The following is a 27,209-nucleotide window of genomic DNA, read 5'->3' on the forward strand; positions in this document are numbered from 1 at the left end:
TCGCTGTTTCTTAAAAGCAACACTACACCTAAACGGTTAAATTAAGGTAGCATTAACTAAGTATGGTGTCATGTTTCTCTTTTGTATCTATCACCCACCTGAACAGAAACACCATCGGACAGACAGACTTCCAAAGCTGACTGTTTCTCCTCCTGTCGCTGCTTCAACTATCTGATGGTTGTTTGTTGTTCTGAATATTGAACTACTGAGGTTTTGATCAGATCTCATCGAGGAGCCTATCAGAGGGCAGGACGGGCTAGACCAATCAGAGAACAGGACATGATAGACCAATCAGAGAACAGAACAGGATAAGCCAATCAGACAGGGGCTCTGTGACCTTCGACACCTGAGCTGTGACATGATGATTACTATACATCACCCTGTTAGGCACTCCTATAGATATGTAGTAGAGAGCTCATCTCTATGTTAAAACTGGCCAAATGTGCCCTCTACCCAACTCTATGGGCCTGCCAGGCCTAATGAGATGCATCTGAACAGGCTCTGCGCTCCTGTCCAATGCATCATCGCCGACAGACAGAATAAATGACCCTAACTCCCAGACTGCAGCCAGACGGTACTCGTAGACAAAGAGATAAAGAAGAAATGCCACGTAATAGCAGGACATTGGCGTTAGGAGGCTTTTTCCGGTAAACCTTTTACAGGGAGACAAAACATGATTAGTGGGATTGTGATTCTACATCTCCCGTTGGAGGTCTCTGCCTTATGGGGCTACTGACCGTAAGCATGACTCAGACTGACACCTGTATTATTATCAACCTAATTATGCAAACATGATGCTCAAAGTGTTCCAACGTATCAATGATATTGTAGTGTGATAAATCTATCCTGATGATACAGTATGAATCTCTGTGGTACAGTAAGGACTGTCTAGGATGTCACTACGTTGTCTGTACAGTGCACACGTGTGAAGCTTCAAACATTTATAAAATATATATTTTCAATGCTTTTTCCGACGTCCAAAATCCTTTTTTAATTTTTTATCCTGGGTCTGAACATCAAGGTTGAGGAGGTCTTTGGGCTGTCAGTCTTTCAGGACAGATTGTAATGATGATGACGATCTTTCCCGTTCCCTATATATCCCAGAGATGTTGTTAGTTACAGTAATCCAAAACTACCATCCTACCACGTTACCATCCTACCATGTTACCATCCTACCATGTTACCATCCTACTGCGTTACCATCATACCATGTTACCATCCTACTGCGTTACCATCATACCAAGTTACCAATCTAACACTTTACCATTCTACCACGTTACCATCCTACCACGTTATCATCCTACCATGTTACCATTCTACCACGTTATCATCCTACCGCGTTACCATCCTACCACGCTATCATCCTACCGCGTTATCATCCTGCCACGTTACCATCCTACCACGTTACCATCCTACCACGTTACCATCCTACCACTTTACCATCCTACCACATTATCATCCTACCACGTTACCATCCTACCATGTTACCATCCTACCACGTTACCATCCTACCACGTTACCATCCTACCACGTTACCATCCTACCACTTTACCATCCTACCACATTATCATCCTACCACGTTACCATCCTACCATGTTACCATCCTACCACGTTACCATCCTATCACGTCACCAACATACCACGTTACCATGCTACCACGTTACCATCCTACCGTGTTACCATCCTACCGCGTTACCAGCCTGTTAAAGTTCCCATGTTGTATAGCTAGCTGCAGGGTAACTAAGCTCCTCTCTGAAGGCTCACACTTATAGCCATATAGCCTGATGAATGTTTACTTGAACCGATGACACCCCACTCCAAAATACTGCACCGCTTGTGAACTTAGAGACTTCCCCCCCCACCATCCTATTTCTACAGTATAGATCATTTCTGTTTCTGTACATCCCCAACAAACTGTGCCATACACATATTCATATACATACAGTACTTCAAGAGTACTTCAAGAGTACTTCAAGAGTACTTCAAGAGTACTTCAAGAGTACTTCATAGTACTTTTGACTTGGAAGGCCTGAGACCCATCGTTTGAGGCTGTGAGTTTGTGAGAGAATGCCAGAGGCTGGTACAATCCCTGTGAGGAGTTGGTACATCAGTCTTGACGTCTGTGTCGTTTGTTGGACGCTAAACAGAGTATGTTGGTACAGTGAGGAGTGAGTGGGTGCTTGCAGTCCACAAGATATGCAAAAACAATGCACTAACTTTAAACAACAAGATCCATATTATTAATTATAAACATGTTTTTTTTAAATACAGTTGTACAAAAGAAGTGATAAAGAGAACAAATTGTATTATAGATATAATATATTTATGTTTTTTTGTGAGTTTTTTTTGTTGGATTACAGCGTCATTTTAAATTGAGGAAAAAAACCTGTTATACTTGAAATCAGGTTAATTTCAGTATATAATAAGATGTATTTAATTCTTTGATTTCCATCTATTTTCTCTTTTTTATTAGTTGTCATAAACGTTCATGAATTGAAAAACTACTAGATGTACATTATTGCATGAGATTTCAGTTCAGCATTTCAGTGTGCCACATTTTGAAATGTGTTGATTTGTTTTAACAGGCAAAGTTCCGTATTTTATAACTACAAAGAAAAGGGTTGCTATTTTCAATATATTTGTCTTGTAAATATCAACTTAGGGTCGATACATATTGCAGCTACTGTGTTGGACAGACCGATAGGAGAGGACATGCTTTGTTTAAAACTGATTTTGCATATCTTGTGTTTATCCAAGTGATGAAAAGTGTCAGTATTTTATCTGAAGCAGGACACTCTTTCTTAATGTCTTGTTCTGTTGACGACCCGAGCAGCCCATTTAACGTCACAGATGATGCTTACTGTATGTGTGATGAAAGGAAGGTTGTGACGGCTATACCAAATAGGAACTATCCTCTATCCCCAGCCCTTAACTCTGACCCCAACCTCATTTCAGAGGACTTTTGGAGGGAGGCACAAGGTGACTGTGTTCATCCCCTATTTGATGGTGAGTGTAAATAGTTGCTATAAGAGACAAGGGGAAAAAGAGTTGTTGAATATAAGACCTATTGTCTGTCTGACATTATCATTGCGGTATTGTTTTTACATGCATGATGTGAAATAGTTGTAGATGTGGTCTCTTTGAGAGCGTATTCCCCACAAGATAGACCCAGTAGACAAATTACATTGTTATCCCATTGACAATCCATCTGACGAATAAGGATATACATATATATTATATATATATATATGAAGTTACACATGGTTTTAGGAGAGAGTTATTAACGGATGGAAACACTCTAATTGTTATTGTATGACATGCATGGACCTAAAGACATAGCACTGTCCATTGATGGAATGACACATTTCACTGGTCACGATTGTATTATTATTATTTTTTAAATAAACTATATATATTATCATAGCGTTCGTTTTATAAGTACAATATATTACTCTCTGAATGTATAAAGGGTATATAAAGGGTGTATATAAAGGGGTGTATTAAAGGGTATATAAAGGGTATATAAAGGGTATATAAAGGGTATATAAAGGGTGTATAAAGGGTATATAAAGGGTATATAAAGGGTATATAAAGGGTATATAAAGGGTGTATAAAGGGTGTATAAAGGGTATATAAAGGGTATATAAAGGGTATATAAAGGGTATATAAAGGGTATATAAAGGGTATATAAAGGGTGTATAAAGGTATATAAAGGGTATATAAAGGGTGTATAAAGGGTGTATAAAGGGTGTATCTAAGGGTGTATAAAGGGTATAAAGGGGTATATAAAGGGTTAATAAAGGGTATATAAAGGGTGTATAAAGGGTATATAAAGGGTGTATAAAGGGTATATAAAGGTCTATAAAGGGTATATAAAGGGTATATAAAGGGTATATAAAGGGTATATAAAGGGTTATATAAAGGGGTGATATAAAGGGTATATAAAGGGTATATAAAGGACAGATTCATATTTGAGAATGTATTGAGTGAAATGTCCAGGTGGTGTTGCAACAGAACTACATGACATCGTTGTTGAACTACACGTCCTCTGTAGACGACTTTGACCCCTGTGTTGACCCCTGTGTTGACCCCTGTGTTGACCCCTGTGTTGGATTTTGATTGAACAAAGGGTATGTTTACTCCAACAACAACGTCATGTCTTTTTCAGGGACTTTTATTGATAAAAGGGATGATGGATTGTAATTTAGCATTAAAAGGGCTTTCTGAAGGAGGCTTAGGCTACAGGCCCTGGTCTAAAGTAGTGTACTATATAGGATACAGGCCCTGGTCTAATGTAGTGTACTATATAGGATACAGGCCCTGGTCTAATGTAGTGTATTATATAGGGAATAGGGCCCTGGTCTAAAGTAGTGTACTATATAGGGAATAGGGCTCTGGTCTAAAGTAGTGTACTATATAGGATACAGGCCCTGGTCTAATGTAGTGTACTATATAGGATACAGGCCCTGGTCTAATGTAGTGTACTATATAGGGAATAGGGCCCTGGTCTAAAGTAGTGTACTATATAGGGAATAGGGCCCTGGTCTAAAGTAGTTCACTATATAGGGAATAGGGCCATGGTCTAAAGTAGTGTACTATATAGGGAACAGGGCCCTGGCCTAAAGTAGTGTACTATATAGGGAATAGGGCTCTGGTCTAAAGTAGTTCACTATATAGGGAATAGGGCTCTGGTCTAAAGTAGTGTACTATATAGGGAATAGGGCCCTGGTCTAGAGTAGTGCACTATATAGTATATAGGGAATATGGTGCCATTTAGGACATAAGTGTATGTAATAATGTCCATGTAAAGGACTGAGGTTAGGCCCATGTACATAATCCACCTACAGCGTCTCTTCCAAAGCCTTTGTGTTGCTGTACTTGCACCCTGCTTCAGTCGGAGCTGTCACCCAGTGTGTTTCCATTAGACTCCCCTTCTGGATGGTGGCCTGTGTTGCTGTACTTGCACCCTGCTTCAGTCGGAGCTGTCACCCAGTGTGTTTCCATTAGACTCCCCTTCTGGATGGTGGCCTGTGTTGCTGTACTTGCACCCTGCTTCAGTCGGAGCTGTCACCCAGTGTGTTTCCATTAGACTCCCCTCTAATCCACCTACAGCGTCTCTTCCAAAGCCTTTGTGTTGCTGTACTTGCACCCTGCTTCAGTCGGAGCTGTCACCCAGTGTGTTTCCATTAGACTCCCCTTCTGGATGGTGGCCTGTGTTGCTGTACTTGCACCCTGCTTCAGTCGGAGCTGTCACCCAGTGTGTTTCCATTAGACTCCCCTTCTGGATGGTGGCCTGTGTTGCTGTACTTGCACCCTGCTTCAGTCGGAGCTGTCACCCAGTGTGTTTCCATTAGACTCCCCTCTAATGCAGCTACGTCGGCCTCTTTCTGGATGGTGGCCTGTGAATCCCCCCGTATTCATTCAGGGTGCTGTGTGCTCAACTCTTGTGTTGCTGTGTTTGTGTGGCGTCAGGTATGCATCTCGGATGATAGTGCAATTGTTGATGTCTTGTCAGGCCGGCTGAGATGTCTTCGCTGTTTGTCTCTGTAGCGTTGTGGCTGTGGCATGCTGGGTAAGTTGTTGACAGAAAAAGGTAATGCTACTCGTATAAACAGAGGTGATTATATGAAAGTTGAGGATTCTAATTATCAATGAATTATCAAGGTGGATGAGGTGCAATGTGTATCACTGGAAAGACCACCTCTCCTTGACTAGTTATATAGGCTTGTATTAACAAATAGCTATACACACAATACAATGTCATTCATAGACATTTCACCAAAAAAATCTAATTTGCCAAAAAAATCTTCTCCCTGTTTCCCTCGGTGATGTTGAAAGATCATAAATGTGGAGCTCATTTTGTTCTCTTTTAAGAGTCAGTCACTTTATCTGAAGGAAAAATATTAAGGACTTCCTGAAGAACGTGATTGGACTACATGGTTGGACACTGACAAGTGGTTTACCAGCTGTGGACTGCTAACTATGCCGGATGTGGGCCGCCAGTGGGCCACTACATGGTTGCTAGCTGGAGGGATAGTATCTGGGTGACACTGGCCAAAGACATTGATAGTTCACCATGGACTGCTGTTCAGGTCAGTTTGTCACATATCCTCGACTGAGGGATGACCACAGAGACATACTAGAGAGCTCATCTATCTAAACAGGCTTGGTTGAAATGGCTGATCATCTTGTTGTGATGTTAACAGTAACCAGCTGTATTTGTCACAGTTTTCACAGATTCCGTTAAGATGTGACTCTGTACCACAGTACTACAGATTCCGTTAAGATGTGACTCTGTACCACAGTACTACAGATTCCGTTAAGATGTGACTCTGTACCACAGTACTACAGATTCCGTTAAGATGTGACTCTGTACCACAGTACTACAGATTCCATTAAGATGTGACTCTGTACCACAGTACTACAGATGGATCTTATATTTTCTTGTAAATTAATTGTTGTTGATCATTTTGATCGAGACATAAATATTTTAAGAACTATTTTAAATATAGACTTTATTTTCCTTTTCTAGGTAAAGTCAAGATCTAGTTAGCGTTTACTAATTAAACAACATCTCTCATCCATTTCCTTTCAAAAAGAAATGAAAGAATATCCCTTTTTCAGTTTTGTTGTACAACCATTATACATGATGTAATGGGGGAAGAAATCACAAAACTGTTTATGAATTAAAAACACTATTTTATATATCCTGAATGACACATATATCTATAGGAATTCATTATATTGTGGATAGCATATTTTTTAGGAGGGTAACTGGAGTAGCGAGTTGTAGGCTGAATAGAAACTATTTAAGATGCTTACAGGTAGGTACAGTATAGAAAGAGCTCATACTGCTGAGACAACTCACCATGTCTGGGCGCGGTTACCAGAGAGGAAACTAACCGTCTTGTTGAGGATTTACATTTGAATCAAAAGGCTTCGCCTCTCTTTAAGATGTAATGTTCCCCCTGATCCCACCGTCATGCTAGCAAGCCAAGGCTCTATTAGAAACATGTTGAATGTGTGTCATTTACTGCTTGTGCATCCGTCCATCCATCCACGTGGAACGGGACAGGTCAAAGGGCATGCTCCACTAGTAGAATGGAAGCATGCTGTTTTGACCTCTCACCTTTGACCTTTGACTCTTGACCTCCACATTGACTGACAGCGTCCACTTTGAGCTGCATAGGTTATAACTTCCATATGAACCTTGATAGACAGGACTTAACTAACCCAGAACAACAACCCTACATTAGTTCGACGTCAACAACCCCCCCCCCCCCCCCCCCCAAGAGTAGCAAATTCAGGAGCACCTTTCTTTTAAAGTCCTCTTCTTAAAAGACTGTTAGTATATTAATACTCATGATTATAATGATCATTATTATGCAGACGTGTCGGAGACCACATTTCTAGAGGAGATCACTATTTTGCACATAAACCACTATCTAGTTTGACAATGACTGCTCTTACAAGATAAAAGGCGCTGTCTAGAACCTTAATTAAAGGGTTATTCGGCTGTCTCCATAGAAGAACCCTTTTGGGTTCAACGTAGAACTCTTTCAATGGAGGGTTCTAAATGGAACCAAAAAAAGGGTTCTGTCTAGAACCTTAAAGGGTTATTCGGCTGTCTCTATAGGAGAACCCTTTTGGGTTCCACGTAGAACTCTTTCAATGGAGGGTTCTATGGAACCAAAAAAAGGGTTCTGTCTGGAACCTAAAAGAGTTCTCCTATGGGGACAGCCGAATTAACCCCTTGTGGAAGCATTTTTTCTAAGAATATACACAGAGGCGTTGAGAGGAAAGAGTTTTAAGAAGTTATGTCTGGATTTAAAAGAGAGCATGAATATGACTGTCTGAAATAGCACCCATTTCCTTTATAGTGCACTACGTTTGACCACTGAAGGCCACTGGTCTAAAGTAGTGCCCTTATGTAGGGAATAGGGTTCCATTTGAGAAGGACACTAGGACTCGTTTTCAAGAGGACTCACTGGCCAGTGAGCAGGTGTCAGTTGGTTGAATCAGACTAGGACTGGTTTTCAAGAGGCCTTACTGGCCAGTGAGCAGGTGTCAGTTGGTTGAATCAGACTAGGACTGGTTTTCAAGAGGCCTTACTGGCCAGTGAGCAGGTGTCAGTTGGTTGAAGCAGACTAGGACTGGTTTCCAAGAGGCCTTACTGGCCAGTGAGCAGGTGTCAGTTGGTTGAATCAGACTAGGACTGGTTTTCAAGAGGCCTTACTGGCCAGTGAGCAGGTGTCAGTTGGTTGAATCAGACTAGGACTGGTTTCCAAGAGGCCTTACTGGCCAGTGAGCAGGTGTCAGTTGGTTGAATCAGACTAGGACTGGTTTTCAAGAGGCCTTACTGGCCAGTGAGCAGGTGTCAGTTGGTTGAATCAGACTAGGACTGGTTTTCAAGAGGCCTTACTGGCCAGTGAGCAGGTGTCAGTTGGTTGAATCAGACTAGGACTGGTTTTCAAGAGGCCTTACTGGCCAGTGAGCAGGTGTCAGTAGGTTGAATCAGACTAGGACTCGTTTCCAAGAGGCCTTACTGGCCAGTGAGCTGGTGTCAGTTGGTTGAATCATGAACGTTTCTCTCCCTCTGTTTCTTCCAGTTCGGGTTCAGATAAATATTGCACCGTTATACTGTAGCATTCCACAGTACGGTTCCAGATCCCACATGGAGCAAACACAGTCTTTTGATATAAAATATTCAGACATATTATATAATCACTTTATTGAGGTTTAACTGTTGTTGAACTGTCTTTTCCAACAGAAGTCGTTTTTCTGGTTTGATTTGACCTTCCTAAAGCCACGTCGGAGAGAGATTATTGTTTACCTGGTATGGATAACAGAACACCGAGGATGAGTAGTTGACTATTGGTGATGAAGAGGGGTTTGTGTGACTATCATAAGTCATAAATAGTTTGAGGGGTTGGTTAATGTTGAGTTAAAGACGTTGTTTTATTGGTCCGCGTCTCACTTTAAGGCAGTAGTAGAACGTTGTACCCATCAGGTTTAAACAAGTCTGTAATACATTTAAATACTTCAGTAATACCCTAAATCATGATTTAGTCAATCATGCACAGAATCAGAAGACTGACTGGTGGAAGTGGAAGGATAGACCACTTTTTGGCAAAGTCGTCTGTCCTTATTGCATTTATATGTGAAAGAACTATTCACGAGACACAACAAAAGTAGTTTTTTTGTGATATTAGTAGTGGCACTACTGTTAAATGTAGTATTTTAAGAAGAACAGCACTATTTATGGTCATTAAAATGAACTAGAATGTGTATTGTGCATTATGGTAGCTTTGGAGGCAGCCATCTTGTTTTGTATCAATTTCCTCATGCTCAGAGACAGTCACTCACTTCATGTAAGGGGTTCAACTCGTTGTTGAGTGGACTTGCCCAAATCCGAGCCCCCTTTTCTCCTTTGAATGACAAGTCTGCACGGTCTCACCAACAGACATTACCACCCATTCCCTCAAATCTTACTTTTTTATTTTCTATAAAAGAAAAACAATTCTAATACTTTATTTTTAATTTCTTGTTTCATTCTTTCATTTAAACCAATTTTTAAAGAGAAAGAATACAATAAATACAAATCTGAATATTCAATCACTTTTTCTACTTCTATTTTCAAAATAACTGAAAAAAAAAACCGAAATAAAAAGTTGATTTGTATATAAGTGATGTACAGTTTGTATCTGTTAATGTCAGTCTGTCTTTGGTGACAGAGTCTGTCTTGCTTATAACGCACGCTACCAGTAAATAAAATAAAAATATATTTAGACTGTACGGTCCTTGAAAGCAAGTTTTAAATTAATCTGATGTATATTCCTGTAACATTGCATTTTTATCTGAGGAATTATGTTATTAAAAAATTGCTAATAAATTGCATTTCCTACAGCTCCTTTTTGGATTCTCTTATCTATTCTAGAGGTTTGGGAGGCATCACAATGCAGAAGCGGATGTCCAATACTTGGAATAAGTATAGCCAACATTTTAAACCAACTATTTTTTAATGGTTCCCCCCAAAAAACTGTATTCCACCTGTGGTTACGATGGTCTTTGTGTTGTCAGTGGGAGAATTTAGAACCCTGTGTTCCTGTTCAACTGTATTCCACCTGTGGTTACGATGGTCTTTGTGTTGTCAGTGGGAGAATTTAGAACCCTGTGTTCCTGTTCAACTGTATTCCACCTGTGGTTACGATGGTCTTTGTGTTGTCAGTGGGAGAATTTAGAACCCTGTGTTCCTGTTCAACTGTATTCCACCTGTGGTTACGATGGTCTTTGTGATGTCAGTGGGAGAATTTAGAACCCTGTGTTCCTGTTCAAATGTTCCTGTTCTCTTCTGGAATTTCCAGGACAGGATGACGACATCGCATCTAGATAAACTCACCTGTTATTCCTGCTCTGTCGAAGCCACGGTCTGACGTGGCACTGGGAATGACTGACCTGCTGACAGGCTAAACACACACGTACATGTAGTGACTGTTGTGTTAGACAGAAACCCCTTGGACACTGGGTGCAACAGTTACAGGCTCCAAAACTGGCCCCACATGGTATAATCAGTTAAAAGAGGTTTATAGAAGCCTTGGACACATTTTCCTTGAGGTTCAGTATTAATCCAGAGCTCCAGCTTGGGGCCATGCAGGTACTGTGGACTCTGTGGCTCTGGGGTTGAACTCCTGCCTTGCACCACAGACCTCAACTCTTACACTTCAGTGTGGATTTCTGCAACTCTCAATGTCAAAAACACAATGAAAAGAGGTCTGAGTGAGAAGAGGTCTGAGTGAGAAGAGGTCTGAGTGAGAAGAGGTCTGAGTGAGAAGAGGTCTGAGTGAGAAGAGGTCTGAGTGAGAAGGGGTCTGAGTGAGAAGAGGTCTGAGTGAGAAGAGGTCTGAGTGTGAAGGGGTCTGAGTGTGAAGGGGTCTGAGTGTGAAGGGGTCTGAGTGTGAAGGGGTCTGAGTGTGAAGGGGTCTGAGTGTGAAGGGGTCTGAGTGTGAAGCGGTCTGTGGCTCTGGTGTAAAGATCTCACACCAGATGTTCAGGGTTGCAGGTTCTGTCACAGCTCTGGATCAGGATGTGTTGGGACCATGAACTCTGCTGCAGAAAGAGTCCAGGCCACTAGGAGTTGCTGCCACACCAAAATGATCAGAGGCCAGGGGCTGGTTAAAGGGGCTGGTTAAGGGGGCTGGTTAAAGGGGGCTGGGTAGTTAAGGGGGTCTGGTTAAAGGGGGGGTAGTTAAGGGGTCTGGTTAAAGGGGGCTGGTTAAAGGGGGGGTAGTTAAGGGGGGCTGGTTAAAGGGGGCTGGTTAAAGGGCTGGTTAAAGGGGCAGTGGGTTAACTGCCTGTTCAGGGGCAGAACGACAGATTTGTACCTTGTCAGCTCTAACCACTAGGCTACCCTGCCGCCCCAGTTGAGGAATGACTCTGGCCCGACCTAATGACCTAAGAGTGTCCCCCTCTCACAAGACAAGTCTGTGTCCTTCAGAGAGCAGAGTTTTAATGACAGCTGTAACATGGAGGAGGGTGAAAAACCCCACATACAACAGTGTGTTTCCAGACCTACTAAAACATTATTGCAACGTCCAAGTACATACAGTATATTACACATGAACTGTTCAGCATTCGATAACTCCAGAAGATTTGGTTACATAACGCTACAAAATGTGATTGGTGAATGTGCTTGACAATGAAGCCATACAATTGTAGTTGTGCACAGAAACCATGTGTAAGTCGGAGCAGAATGACGTGTAGTGTGTCCAGTGTGTAAAATACACACATTCATGACTTTGACACGACTGGTGACACTGCAGCTATACGATAACACATCATCTGCAAAACATTTTCAGAAAGGTTTCTTCTTGACAGTTCTGGCGTCAGACATTTGGCATAGAAAAACAATGATTGGATAAAATGGACAGGGTGTTCATTTCATAGTCACCATCATTCAGCTCTCTAGTATGCCATCAACTAGACTGTTGACGATGAGAGCTTATCCATTGATTCAGCTGTTTGCTTTAAGCCACAGTGTTGTTTAGTCTTCTACAGCTTGTGGGAGGGGCTTAGGCACCATTTTGGTCCAATCATTCAAAGACTTCCTGGTCTGTGTTCAGCACTCTGGATTCTCCATGGTTCAGGACAAAGAAGTGCTCCACATTCAACCCATTCTTCTCCATGGCCTCCCTGAGTCTCACTGGAGGCTCTAAGTAAAACTGGGAGAGAGAGAGAGACAGACATATATCATCTACACTACTGGTCAAATGTTTTAGAACAGCTACTCAGTCAAGGGTTTTTCATTATTTTTACATTTAAGAATAATAGTGAAGACATCAAAACTATGAAATAACACATATGGAATCATGTAGTAACCAAACAAGTGTTAAATAAAAACATGTTATACTTGAGATTATTCAAATAGCTGCCCTTTGCCTTGATGACAGCTTTGCACACTCTTGGGATTCTCTCAACCAGCTTCATGAGGTAGTCACCCGGAATGCATTTCAATTAACAGGTGTGCCTTTTTAAAAGTGAATTTGTGGAATTTATTCCCTTTTTAATGTGTTTGAGCCAATCAGTTGTGTTGTGACAAGGTAGGGGTGGTATACAGAAGATAGCCCTATTTGGCAAAAGACCAAGTCCATATTATGGCAAAAACAGCTCAAATAAGCAAAGAGAACCAACAGTCCATCATCACTTTAAGACATGAAGGTTAGTCAATATGGAACATTTCAAGAACTTTTAAAGTTTCTTCAAGTGCATACGCAAAAACCACCAAGCGGTATGATGAAACTGGCTCTCATGAGGACCGCCACAGGAATGGAAGATCCAGAATTACCTCTGCTGCAGAGGATAAGTTCATTAGAGTTACCCGCCTCAGAATTTGCAGCCCAAATAAATGCATCACAGAGTTCAAGTAACAGACACATCTCAACATCAACTGTTAAGAAGAGACTGTGTGAATCAGGCCTTCATGGTCAAATTGCTGCAAATAAACCACAACTAAAGGACATCAATAACAAGAATGAGCAATGGACATTAGACCTGTGGAAATTTGTCCTTTGGTCTGGAGTCCAAATAGAAGATTTTTGGTTCCAACCTCCGTGTCTTTGTGAGAAGCGGTGGGGGTGAATGGATGATCTCCACATGTGTATTTCCCACCGTGAAGCATGGAGGAGGAGGTGTTATGGTGTGGGGGTGCTTTGCTGGTGACACTGTCTATGATTTATTTAGAATTCAAGGCTCAATTAACCAGCATGGCTACTACAGCATTCTGCAGCGATATGCCATCCTATCTGGTTTGGGCTTAGTGGGACTATCATTTGTTTTTCAACAGGACAATGACCCAACACACCTCCAGGCTGTGTAAGGGCTATTTAACCAAGGAGAGTGATAGAGTGCTGTATCAGATGACCTGGCCTCCACAATCCCCTGACCTCAACCAAACAGATAGTTTGGGATGAGTTGGACCTCAGAGTGAAGGAAAAGCAGCCAACAAGTGCTAAGCATATGTGTGAACTCCTTCAAGACTGTTGGAAAATAATTCCATGTGAAGCTGGTTGAGAGAATGCCAAGAGTGTGCATAGCTGTCAACAAGGCAAAGGGTGGCTACATTAAAGAATCTCAAATATATCATATATTTGGATTTGTTTAACACGTTTTTGGTTACCACATGATTCCATGTGTGTTATTTCATAGTTTATGTCTTCACTATTATTCTACTATGTAGAAAATAGTGAAAATAAAGAAAAACCCTTGAATGAGGAGGTGTTCTAAAACGTTTGACCGGTAGTGTGTTTCACTTGCTTGACAGCGAGAGACTCCAGCGTTTAGGAGGGGACAGTACATGTCAGGCTAGAGAGGCTTTTTTGAGCTGCCTCCCAAAGCAGAAACGTCAGAACGACTAAAGGTTATCTTTCAAAGCCAACAGGACGACTGCTGCCGGGAACCAAACTACCAGTTTCAACACCACAGAACGATGTGACAGATAACCAACGGTTCTACCAACAAATCCATCTGCTGAGGCCAAAGCATCAGGGGGAAAGTTGAATGATGTCACAGATAACCAACAGTTCTACCAACAAAGCCATCTGCTGAGGCCAAAGCATCAGGGGGAAAGTTGAACGATGTCATAGATAAAACCAACGGTTCTTCTAATGCAAAACACATTCCTCTGCGTTTCCCAACACGTGCCGGTTTCAACTGAACGCAGCAGCAAGCTACCTAATATGAGTTTTCACATCTATTGTGGGACGCTGAACAATCCCACCTTTGTCTTTAGGCTGAATGGTTGAAAGGGTGTCTGACTGCGTGGTTGTTCTCATCACACAAAAGGACACAATGGAAAATATGTGTTTCTCTCTCTAAACTGAGTCGAGTCTAAAAATGCAGAGGTCAGATCCACGGTTGACGTGTTGTGACAGGGTTGGTTTATTACCATGGACCCAACCTCAGATTTATTACCATGGACCCAAACCTCAGATTTATTACCATGGACCCAAACCTCAGATTTATTACCATGGACCCAAACCTCAGATTTATTACCATGGACCCAAACCTCAGATTTATTACCATGGACCCAAACCTCAGATTTATTACCATGGACCCAAACCTCAGATTTAGAAAGGGAAAGTTTACACATAGTTCTCCTGACCTTCGATCTCCAGTTTCAGCTGGGAGGCAGAGCAAAATGTCTTCTTCCTGATCATTAGATTCCGAGAATCCCATTGGATAGGCCTTTCATCTCTGATGTGATACGACTTCGTATTAAGGCAAACCAAACAACACTTGGAGTGATGCTAACAACTTATAAGTGACACCCAAAAAACTTTTTTACAGCAGGTACCTACAGTATATACCTTGTAAAAAGAGATCCAGTCGATCCCCCATTCAGAACTGTTAATGCTCACCTCGTAAGCTAAAGCGAAGGTTCCCCAGTGAATAGCCAGGGAGTGTCTGGCCTGGATGTCTTTGTGGATCTGCACAGCCTCCTCCGGGTCCACATGCTGTCCACGCATTACATCTCTGAGGGACGACAAACTTGTGTTTTGTGGGTTTGGCCTAATGAAGGCTTAATAAACTTACTGAACTTCAGTTGACTTTAATACATTCTAAGTGAATATTCAGTTGACTTTAATACATTCTAAGTGAATATTCAGTTGAGGGAAATCTAATACTACAGTCCATGATCCAACCCTCCTTCTAGAATTCTACTGGGTGTGCAGGCTTTTACTCCAACCCTGTTCTAAACCTGATTCAGTTCATCAAGGTCCTGATGAACAGCTGATTAGATAAAGCAGGTGTTAGAGCAGGGTTGGAACCAAAACCTGCACTCCCAGTGGATCTCCAGGGGGGGGGGGGGGGGCAATCCCAGCTGTACACTAGTTTCCTACCTGGGCAGGACAGCTCTACACTAGTTTCCTACCTGGGCAGGTACGCGCCGATGGGTATGGCCGCCAGGTCGAACGGACCAAAGCGCCTCCCAATCTCCTGGAAGGACGAGCAGTAGCCGGTGTCTCCAGCAAAGAAGAAGCGGTTGCAGGGCCCCAGGACAGACCAGCTCCCCCACAGCACCTGGTTATCGTCCGTGGGGGTGCGCTTGCACCAGTGCTGCGCCGGTGTACACACAAACGTGACCTCATCGTGACCTGGCACACAGTTCTCCTCCCACCAGTCTAACTCGATCACATTCTCACACCCGCTCTTCTGCATCCAGTCCATGAGTCCCAACGGCACAAACCATCGGAGATCCCCACCGAACCGCTCGTTCAACTGGGTCACGGTGCCCGCGTCCAGATGGTCGTAGTGGGAGTGGCTGATGACAACCGCGTCGATCCGGGGGAGTTGATCAACCGTACAAGGGGGATCCCGGTACCTCTTGGGGCCCATGAACTGGAAGGGAGATGCCCTCTGGCTGAAGATGGGGTCAGTGAGGATGACCAGGCCGTCCATCTCTACCAGGACTGATGCGTGGCCCAGCCAGGTCACCCTGAGACCAGACCCCACGGCTCCGTCTGCTGCCTCGGGGACACGGAGGAACCAAGGCTCCACTACTGGGAGCTCTTTGTCTAAGACCTGAGTAGCAGAACAACACAGACTTTAATATGGCGTGTTGTTATGAATGGATTCAGATTCATTCACCAGCTGAGACAGAGGATGAGGAAGAGGAGGGTAATAAAGGCATCATCACTGAAAGCTCTTCATCTTTTCAACATGTCACTATTGCTTCAGTCATTTTCAAGTCACCAAACAAAATAACCAATTTAAAAAACTATTCAGTTTTCTTGTTCCTGTTTGAATATGACCCTGGTTGTATGAGTTGTTTGGAGTTCATTTGATTAAGTTATATCTGCATAAATCAAAACACAGATGATTAAACAATTGAACACATCTTTCCTCTTTATCAGAAAGATGATAGGAAATAGAGTCGACGTTTCATTTTCCTTTTAAATAATGAGGCCTTTCCTTCCTGACCACTACATGTCTAGAAAACAGAGCCCAGGCCTTTCCTTCCTGACCACTACATGTCTAGAAAACAGAGCCCAGGCCTTTCCTTCCTGACCACTACATGTCTAGAAAACAGAGCCCAGGCCTTTCCTTCCTGACCACTACATGTCTAGAAAACAGAGCCCAGGCCTTTCCTTCCTGACCACTACATGTCTAGAAAACAGAGCCCAGGCCTTTCCTTCCTGACCACTACATGTCTAGAAAACAGAGCCCAGGCCTTTCCTTCCTGACCACTACATGTCTAGAAAACAGAGCCCAGGCCTTTCCTTCCTGACCACTACATGTCTAGAAAACAGAGCCCAAGCCTTTCCTTCCTGACCACTACATGTCTAGAAAACAGAGCCCAGGCCTTTCCTTCCTGACCACTACATGTCTAGAAAACAGAGCCAGTGTCTGAGTCGTGAGGTGAGATTGATTTACAGCCGTCTAAAAATACCCCGGGGTTGTTCCCAGAGCACAGTGTTTATGGAGCGAGAGGCATCCTCTGGAACAAACAGCTAACCTAACTGTGGACATGAGGCGCAGCGTGACAAATCACAGTTGACAAACTCTGACGTGCTCAGTCAGAGATCTGTAATGATAGACCTCAGGAGTCAGGACAGACAGAACAGGTTCAGTCAGGACAGGAGGTAATTGTTGGGTGTGAACTGTGTACAGTAAAAAATAATTTATCCTGTGGAGTTGTAGTACAGGTTTAGGTATTTGTGTAATAAGTTAATTATAATAAAGAGTGGACAGACTGGCATTGAGCCCCATCAGGTGTGGTTTGGTCGTCTCCATCAGAGCTGGGTTTGGTCGTCTCCATCAGAGCTGGGTTTGGTCGTCTCCATCAGAGCTGGGTTTGGTCGTCTCCATCAGAGCTGGGTTTGGTCGTCTCCATCAGAGCTGGGTTTGGTCGTCTCCATCAGAGCTGGGTTTGGTCGTCTCCATCAGAGCTGGGTTTGGTCGTCTCCATCAGAGCTGGGTTTGGTCGTCTCCATCAGAGCTGGGTTTGGTCGTCTCCATCAGAGCTGGGTTTGGTCGTCTCCATCAGAGCTGGGTTTGGTCGTCTCCATCAGAGCTGGGTTTGGTCGTCTCCATCAGAGCTGGGTTTGGTCGTCTCCATCAGAGCTGGGTTTGGTCGTCTCCATCAGAGCTGGGTTTGGTCGTCTCCATCAGAGCTGGGTTTGGTCGTCTCCATCAGAGCTGGGTTTGGTCGTCTCCATCAGAGCTGGGTTTGGTCGTCTCCATCAGAGCTGGGTTTGGTCGTCTCCATCAGAGCTGGGTTTGGTCGTCTCCATCAGAGCTGGGTTTGGTCGTCTCCATCAGAGCTGGGTTTGGTCGTCTCCATCAGAGCTGGGTTTGGTCGTCTCCATCAGAGCTGGGTTTGGTCGTCTCCATCAGAGCTGGGTTTGTTCGTCTCCATCAGAGCTGGGTTTGGTCGTCTCCATCAGAGCTGGGTTTGGTCGTCTCCATCAGAGCTGGGTTTGGTCGTCTCCATCAGAGCTGGGTTTGGTCGTCTCCATCAGAGCTGGGTTTGTTCGTCTCCATCAGAGCTGGGTTTGGTCGTCTCCATCAGAGCTGGGTTTGGTCGTCTCCATCAGAGCTGGGTTTGGTCGTCTCCATCAGAGCTGGGTTTGGTCGTCTCCATCAGAGCTGGGTTTGGTCGTCTCCATCAGAGCTGGGTTTGGTCGTCTCCATCAGAGCTGGGTTTGGTCGTCTCCATCAGAGCTGGGTTTGTTTTGCAAAGCGTTTTGACAACAGCTGTGGGAGCTAGAAATGGGTCAGAGAGACCTATTAGATACCTCAGAGAGACCTATTAGATACCTCAGAGAGACCTATTAGATACCTCAGAGAGACCTATTAGATACCTCAGAGAGACCTATTAGATACCTCAGAGAGACCTATTAGATACCTCAGAGAGACCTATTAGATACCTCAGAGAGACCTATTAGATACCTCAGAGAGACCTATTAGATACCTCAGAGAGACCTATTAGATACCTCAGAGAGACCTATTAGATACCTCAGAGAGACCTATTAGATACCTCAGAGAGACCTATTAGATACCTCAGAGAGACCTATTAGATACCTCAGAGAGACCTATTAGATACCTCAGAGAGACCTATTAGATACCTCAGAGAGACCTATTAGATACCTCAGAGAGACCTATTAGATACCTCAGAGAGACCTATTAGATACCTCAGAGAGACCTATTAGATACCTCAGAGAGACCTATTAGATACCTCAGAGAGACCTATTAGATACCTCAGAGAGACCTATTAGATACCTCAGAGAGACCTATTAGATACCTCAGAGAGACCTATTAGATACCTCAGAGAGACCTATTATATCCGTCCAACGCGGCTTTTGTGGAGCGATGGGTAACAATGCCTCGTGGGTGACTGTTGTTGATGTGTGCAGAGGGGCCCTGGTTCGCACCCGGGTATAGGCGAGGGGACGGTTTAAAGTTATACTGTTACACTGGTCAGAGAGACCTAGTATATCCGTCCAACGTCAGAATGTATCTCACCTCTTTAGAGCTGGGTACATTGCTGTGATCCTTCTCCAGCAGGAAGAAGCGCAGCAGGGTGGACCAGGACGGGAACTTCCACGTGGACCAGGGGTTTGTGAAGCGGCCATGTTTGTCCCGGCTCGACCCAGTCACCTCCTCCTCCAACCGGTAGTCCAGACGGAAGCTCTTCCTGGAGGAGCGGGAGGAGCTGCTCTTCCTGGAGGAGTTGATCAATCAAACAGTTTTACTGACTATTGTGTCCAGACGGGAAATTTAGTGTACACACACACACACACACACAGACACAGACACACACACACACACACACACACACACACACACACACACACACACACACACACACACACACACACACACGATACAGTTAGAAACAGATGATCATAAAAGACACACAAAAAAACACTAAAATATGATGCTGCAGCTTCAGGAGCTGGATGGCAATAACGTGAAAACCACAAAGACGTTCCTGGTCTACCCCTACCGAGGCCCTGAGTCCTGCAGGGTGGAGGGGTCACGGGGCCGGACCACGGCTGGGGAACCCTCCTCCGTCCCTGGGGAATCTCCAGGAGAGACACCCGTCTCCTCCATCAACACCTGGTTCTCATGCACCTCTCCTCCTGCTCCTCCGCTCTCCTCCATGGGGGGACAGTGTTGGGCTCCGGGTCTATAGGGGGGGGTAATAAACAACAAATACAAATAAGAGTTTACAAATATGCTGGTGGGGGGGGGGGGACACAGATATTAATTCAGAAAGAAAAGCCTGCTCACAGTACAGTTAGTGGCTGTTTCTGTGGTTTGTCCCTGGACGGCCGACAGGGTCTTGTGAAATCACAGATGTGAAAACATGCTTATTGTGACACAGTTTAACCCTCAACAGTTCCAAAAGAATCTCCCTCAACAGCCATCACCATGCCGACTGTCTGCGAGATGTCAGCAACATGACTTTCACAGTCACCTACAGTATAACCTGGTCAACAGCATGACTTTCACAGTCACCTACAGTATAACCTGGTCAACAGCATGACTTTCACAGTCACCTACAGTATAACCTGGTCAGCAACATGACTTTCAGTCACCTACAGTATAACCTGGTCAGCAACATGACTTTCACAGTCACCTACAGTATAACCTGGTCAACAACATGACTTTCACAGTCACCTATAGTATAACCTGGTCAGCAACATGACTTTCACAGTCACCTACAGTATAACCTGGTCAGCAACATGACTTTCACAGTCACCTACAGTATAACCTGGTCAGCAACATGACTTTCACAGTCACCTACAGTATAACCTGGTCAACAACATGACTTTCACAGTCACCTACAGTATAACCTGGTCAGCAACATGACTTTCACAGTCACCTACAGTATAACCTGGTCAACAACATGACTTTCACAGTCACCTACAGTATAACCTGGTCAACAACATGACTTTCACAGTCACCTACAGTATAACCTGGTCAGCAACATGACTTTCACAGTCACCTACAGTATAACCTGGTCAACAACATGACTTTCACAGTCACCTACAGTATAACCTAGTCAGCAACATGACTTTCACAGTCACCTACAGTATAACCTGGTCAACAACATGACTTTCACAGTCACCTACAGTATAACCTGGTCAGCAACATGACTTTCACAGTCACCTACAGTATAACCTGGTCAGCAACATGACTTTCAGTCACCTACAGTATAACCTGGTCAGCAACATGACTTTCAGTCACCTACAGTATAACCTGGTCAACAACATGACTTTCACAGTCACCTACAGTATAACCTGGTCAGCAACATGACTTTCACAGTCACCTACAGTATAACCTGGTCAGCAACATGACTTTTTACTGGTTCCTACTTTGAATAAAAGACACAGTGTCCGTGAAGACTAGCTCACAGTGGACCGCACCTTTAATATACAACTGCCTGAGTCCATTGTTTCAGCTGTGTCTTATCTCTGGACAGATGGAAAGGCTCCAGCTCAGTCAAATGAAGAGGAAGTTACTGGCCTGCCAAACGCTACCTGACACATACAAGTCTGGATAATCCAGGTGAAAGTTATGACCCTTTATTGATGTCACTTGTTAAATCCACTTCAATCAGTGTAGATGAAGGGGAGGAGATAATTGAGACATGGATTGTGTGTGTGTGTGTGCCATTCAGAGGGTGAATGGGCAAGACAAAATATTTAAGTTATTTTGGACGGGGTATGGTAGTAGGTGCACCGGTTTGTGTCAAGAACTGCAATGCTGCTGGCTTTTTCACACTCAACAGTTTTGCCATGTGAATGAAGAATAGTCCACCACCCAACTTAACATGTTTGTAGGAAACATTGGAGTCAACATGGACCAGCATCCCTGTGGAACGCTTTCGACACCTTGTAGAGCCCATGACCCGACGAGTTGAGGCTGTTCTGAGGGCAATTTTCAGGGGGTGTTCCTAATGTCTGTTCTCATCAGTGTATATGTGCCTCCTGCCAATCTACCTCTCTGAGCTACTGTATGGGCCCTCCACTGCTACCAGGAACTATGAAGCCTACAATACACGATGGTACAGGTGAACGATGTCATTTACAAAATTGCCTCCAACACTCTACTCAGCAAATTGGATGTAATCTATCACAGTGCCATCCGTTTTGTCACCAAAGCCCCATATACTACCCACCACTGTGACCTGTATGCTCTCGTTGGCTGGCCCTCGCCACATTTTCACCAAACCCACTGGCTCCAGGTCATCTACAAGTCTTTGCTAGGTAAAGCCTTGCCTTATCTCAGCTCACTGGTCTCCATAGCAACACCCACCCGTAGCACGCACTCCAGCAGGTATATTTCACCGGCCATCCCCAAAGCCAACTCCTCCTTTGGCCGCCTTCCCTTTCAGTTCTCTTCTCTGCTGCCAATGACTGGAACGACTTTCAAACATCACTGAAGCTGGAGACTTTTATCTCCCTCACTAACTTTAATCATCAGCTGTCAGAGCAGCTCACAGATCACTGTACCTGTACATAGCCCATCTGTAAATAGCCCATCCAACTACCTCATATTGTTGTTGCTCTTTTGCACATCATCATCTGCACATCCGTCACTCCAGTGTTAATGCTAAATTGTCATTATTTCGCCACTATGGTCTATTTATTGCCTTGCCTCCCGAAACGTACTACATTTACACACGCTGTATACAGATTTTTCTATTGTGTTTCGACTGTATGTTTGTTAATCCAATGTGTAACTCTGTGTTGTTGGTTTTTGTCGCACTGCTTTGCTTTATCTTGGCCAGGTCGCAGTTGTAAATGAGAACTTGTTCTCAACTGGCCGACCTGGTTAAAGAAAAGGTGAAATAACCCCAACCCCAACCCCATTCCTGTGTCAACCCTGTTCACAGTAGCTTCTGTTTTCAAGGTGTAAGTACAGACTGAAGAGGCTACTGTATAGCTGTCACCTAGGCCCTATAGTGACAAATGTAGAGTAGAGCTGTGTAGTTGTCCACTAGTCCTATTTACAGAGTCCCCTTACAACGTAGGTACTCTATACATTTCACGTTGCCTACTGTGGAGCTCTGTTGCACGTATTGGCCTATTGAATGGCTTCAATAGACCCATAATAAACCACCAGAGAAGTACAACAAATGTTTCTTTGTTGATCCGACCAAAGAACAAAACAAACGGATCACTAGAAAGAATTGCTGCTATATCGATAAGATTTATCGCGATAATAAAAACAGATAGTCAATAGAAAGAACCTTAACTAAAAAGAGAGAAGAAGAAATGTGGTGAACTAAGCAGAACAACGGAGACAATCGATCATTCGCAGCCTACGTCACAGTCACGACAACGCAGTCAATAAAATACTACCTGAAAACGTATAGAATAAGTCAAGGGGGACTTGTAAAATCCGTCAGTGGCGCGACATTTCTTCTGATATTGTTACGGCGAGATATCCACAGAACTGTGTGGGGAAAAGTGCCCTGCAAGCACCGCCAATGTTCCCACAACGCACTGGTACCAGCCTACCAGGCAAGGATTCTGTCGTCGGTGAAAAACCCGACCATGTGACGAAATTAAAGCAGCCTAGCCTATTAAAATCCTCCTCTTTCCGACATGCAAGATATACGTGCCGAAACTGCTCATTCATTTGCAATTGCAATGAAAATATGATTTTGGAAATGGTCTAGAAAAATAGCTTAAAACATAATTTTTCGGAATATCTAAACTAGACCATTGGTCAAGGGTGCACGTATTAATCCTAGAATAATGCTCTTACAGACTGGAGATCTTTACCCAAGTGAGCGAAGACACCAACTAGCAGCTGAAAGCGCCACACATAAATATTTATTGACAAGGCCCAAGTTACAGTACAAAGTGAATGTAACACGTCAGCACAACAGTGCACTGGGACGCGTTCAGTATGACGCAACGTTTTGGGACGTTCAGATAGCCTATTCCTATGTAAAAACAAACATGCGCCTGACATGTCGAATAAGGAATCACATCAGCTCTATTCCGGACATTTCTATCTGCAACGTTCGAGAACGTTTGGCAGCCGAACATGGCCTTGTTTAGCCGATTGGGCGTGTTTACGTAATGAGCTACAAGTGGACACATTGTAGCAAGTAAAGCCACCGGAGTAGAAGTACGGAGTAGTTCGTCTTCTGTTGAATGAGTTGTGCACTTAAAACAATACACATTGAAACCCTATTTAAAAGTTGTTTTGTACGCTGACAAATAATCACCTTGACAAAGTTCCCTTCGCTGTGTTCAGAACACTTGCGGCTCGGTGAATACACCTTGAAAGTGGAGTTTTCCAAACTCGTGGAGTGAAGATGCATTTGGAAGCAGCCATAGTCGGAATGCGTTGGTTAGTTGACTTGGTCTAGTTGGCCTAACCATAATTGCTTAGATTACAATTATAGAAACATCAAACTAGTAACGGTATTGCGTTTACAACAGGAACTCTTGAAAGTTGGTCACAGTTGGTTTAACAGTAGATTAACTACTTCCTTACTTCCTTACTTGGTCACCATTTAAAGAAACAGCCATGTTGATAAAAAATTAATTTAATAGTGCAATCAATATCACTTGGCATTAAAAACATATATTTTTTTTAAATTGCAAATATGTACATCAGTGCCCTTTAACCAGGCAAACGCTATAACGCCAAGCTTAGATCTCTCTGTCACAAGTCCAAACTCTTTCATGTTGCAGCTTCTGGCAATGTAGCCCATCTGATCAGTCAAACGCCCCCTCCTTCTCTTTCTCCCCCCATCACTCTGGATTCTCCATGGTTCAGGACAAAGAAGTGCTCCACATTCAACCCATTCTTCTCCATGGCCTCCCTGAGTCTCACTGGAGGCTCTAAGTAAAACTGAGAGAGAGAGATACAAATGGAAATATGAACAATATTAGCTAGGCGCTTTCCTTTGCATTGGGTTAAAAAAAATGAGTTGAAAGAAAATTATAGAGAAAGAGAGAGAGCAGAAGAGATGGAGAGGATGGAGAGGGAGAGGGGGGAGAAGGAGAGGGAGGAGATGGAGATGGAGAGGGGGGAGAAGGAGAAGGAGAGGGGGGAGATGGAGATGGAGAGGGGTGAGGGGAGGAGGCCAACATATATTGTGGATGTAGGCTTATATAATGGTTGAACATATAGAATGCTCACCTCATGAGCTAATGTGAAGGTCCCCCAGTGAATAGCCATGGAGTGTTTGGCCTTGACGTCCTTATGAATCTCCACAGCCTCCTCTGGGTCCACATGCAATGACTTCATTACATCTCTAAAGAGAAATAACAATATATGGATGGATTCATTTGGATCTGGATGGTTAACAGTGTCTATCCATACCTGGGCAGGACAGCTCTACACTAGTTTCCTACCTGGGCAGGACAGCTCTACATTAGTTTCCTACCTGGGCAGGACAGCTCTACACTAGTTTCCTACCTGGGCAGGACAGCTCTACATTAGTTTCCTACCTGGGCAGGACAGCTCTACACTAGTTTCCTACCTGGGCAGGACAGCTCTACACTAGTTTCCTACCTGGGCAGGACAGCTCTACACTAGTTTCCTACCTGGGCAGGACAGCTCTACACTAGTTTCCTACCTGGGCAGGACAGCTCTACACTAGTTTCATACCTGGGCAGGTATGCGCCGATGGGTATGGCCGCCAGGTGGAACGGACCAAAGCGCCTTCCAATCTCCTGGAAGGACGAGCAGTAGCCGGTGTCTCCAGCAAAGAAGAAGCGGTTGCAGGGCCCCAGGACAGACCAGCTCCCCCACAGCACCCTGTTATTCATTTACATTTAGGCCATTTTAGTGGACACTCTTACCCACAACGACTTACAGTCGAGTGCTTTCAACTCAGGTAGGCAACACAACCACATGTCACAGTCAGGTGCTTTCAACTCAGGTAGGGAACACAACCACATGTCACAGTCAGGTGCTTTCAACTCAGGTAGGGAACACAACCACATGTCACATTCAGGTGCTTTCAACTCAGGAAGGGAACACAACCACATGTCACAGTCAGGTGCTTTCAACTCAGGTAGGCAACACAACCACATGTCACAGTCAGGTGCTTTCAACTCAGGTAGGGAACACAACCACATGTCACAGTCAGGTGCTTTCAACTCAGGAAGGGAACACAACCACATGTCACAGTCAGGTGCTTTCAACTCAGGTAGGCAACACAACCACATGTCACAGTGCTTTCAACTCAGGTAGGTAACACAACCACATGTCACAGTCAGGTGCTTTCAACTCAGGTAGGGAACACAACCACATGTCACAGTCAGGTGCTTTCAACTCAGGTAGGCAACACAACCACATGTCACAGTCAGGTGCTTTCAACTCAGGAAGGGAACACAACCACATGTCACAGTCAGGTGCTTTCAACTCAGGTAGGGAACACAACCACATGTCACAGTCAGGTGCTTTCAACTCAGGTAGGCAAAACAACCACATGTCACAGTCAGGTGCTTTCAACTCAGGTAGGGAACACAACCACATGTCACAGTGCTTTCAACTCAGGTAGGTAACACAACCACATGTCACAGTCAGGTGCTTTCAACTCAGGTAGGCAACACAACCACATGTCACAGTCAGGTGCTTTCAACTCAGGTAGGGAACACAACCACATGTCACAGTGCTTTCAACTCAGGTAGGCAACACAACCACATGTCACAGTCAGGTGCTTTCAACTCAGGTAGGTAACACAACCACATGTCACAGTCAGGTGCTTTCAACTCAGGTAGGGAACACAACCACATGTCACAGTCAGGTTCTTTCAACTCAGGTAGGCAACACAACCACATGTCACAGTCAGGTGCTTTCAACTCAGGTAGGTAACACAACCACATGTCACAGTCAATGATAGTAAAACTCTCCTGAATAAAGCAGCTATCTGTAAAGTAAGGAAATCAACCTGTTATCGTCTGTTGGGGTGCGCTTGCACCAGTGCTGGGCTGGGGTGAATACGAACATCACCTTATCCTGGCTGACACCACTGGGGACAGGGCTGGGGACAGCGACAGGGCTGGGGACAGCGACAGGGCTGGGGACAGGGACAGGGCTGGGGACAGGGACAGGGCTGGGGACAGGGCTGGGGACAGGGACAGGGCTGGGGACAGGGACAGGGCTGGGGACAGGGACATAGCTCTCCTCCCACCAGTCCAACTCTATCACGTTTTTACAGCCACAGCTCGGCGCCGAAGCGCTTATTGAGGCTGCTAACTGAACCTACGTCCAGGTGGTCGAAGTGGGTGTGGCTGATGAGCACAGCATCCACCTGGAAGAAGCGCTTATTGAGGCTGCTAACTGAACCTACGTCCAGGTGGTCGAAGTGGGTGTGGCTGATGAGCACAGCATCCACCTGGAAGAAGCGCTTATTGAGGCTGCTAACTGAACCTACGTCCAGGTGGTCGAAGTGGGTGTGGCTGATGAGCACAGCATCCACCTGGAAGAAGCGCTTATTGAGGCTGCTAACTGAACCTACGTCCAGGTGGTCGAAGTGGGTGTGGCTGATGAGCACAGCATCCACCTGGAAGAAGCGCTTATTGAGGCTGCTAACTGAACCTACGTCCAGGTGGTCGTAGTGGGTGTGGCTGATGAGCACAGCATCCACCTGGAAGAAGCGCTTATTGAGGCTGCTAACTGAACCTACGTCCAGGTGGTCGTAGTGGGTGTGGCTGATGAGCACAGCA

The 27,209-nt window shown here is 44.4% G+C and overlaps 1 protein-coding gene, 1 long non-coding RNA gene and 1 pseudogene across 4 annotated transcripts; 1 reads left to right on the plus strand and 2 right to left on the minus strand.

The window, feature by feature from the left end:
* Positions 1–5,937: 5,937 nt before the first annotated feature.
* On the plus strand, positions 5,938–9,907 carry LOC116360504 (uncharacterized). The gene is made up of 2 exons (XR_004207000.1): positions 5,938–8,002; positions 8,065–9,907. It is a non-coding gene; the product is annotated as an uncharacterized LOC116360504 (long non-coding RNA).
* Positions 9,908–11,486: 1,579 nt separating this feature from the next.
* On the minus strand, positions 11,487–24,000 carry napepld (N-acyl phosphatidylethanolamine phospholipase D). 3 transcript variants are annotated; one of them, XM_020474636.2, is made up of 6 exons: positions 23,750–24,000; positions 19,505–19,687; positions 19,021–19,219; positions 15,428–16,077; positions 14,913–15,027; positions 11,487–12,218 (listed from the first exon to the last, which is right to left on the minus strand). In XM_020474636.2, the coding sequence occupies exons 1-6, from the start codon at positions 23,857–23,859 to the stop codon at positions 12,090–12,092; spliced, it is 1,386 nt and encodes a 461-aa protein (XP_020330225.2). In that variant the 5' UTR covers positions 23,860–24,000; the 3' UTR covers positions 11,487–12,089. The 3 variants fall into 3 exon arrangements, with proteins under 3 accessions (XP_020330225.2, XP_031671026.1, XP_031671025.1); XM_031815166.1 differs by lacking the exon at positions 23,750–24,000 and adding an exon at positions 23,298–23,318; XM_031815165.1 differs by lacking the exon at positions 23,750–24,000 and adding an exon at positions 22,872–23,115.
* Positions 24,001–24,063: 63 nt separating this feature from the next.
* On the minus strand, positions 24,064–26,788 carry LOC116360505 (N-acyl-phosphatidylethanolamine-hydrolyzing phospholipase D-like; annotated as a pseudogene).
* Positions 26,789–27,209: the final 421 nt, after the last annotated feature.

This window comes from Oncorhynchus kisutch, unplaced genomic scaffold (genome assembly GCF_002021735.2).
Source record: "Oncorhynchus kisutch isolate 150728-3 unplaced genomic scaffold, Okis_V2 Okis09a-Okis19a_hom, whole genome shotgun sequence".
In the NCBI taxonomy this organism is placed as follows: Eukaryota; Metazoa; Chordata; class Actinopteri; order Salmoniformes; family Salmonidae; genus Oncorhynchus; species Oncorhynchus kisutch.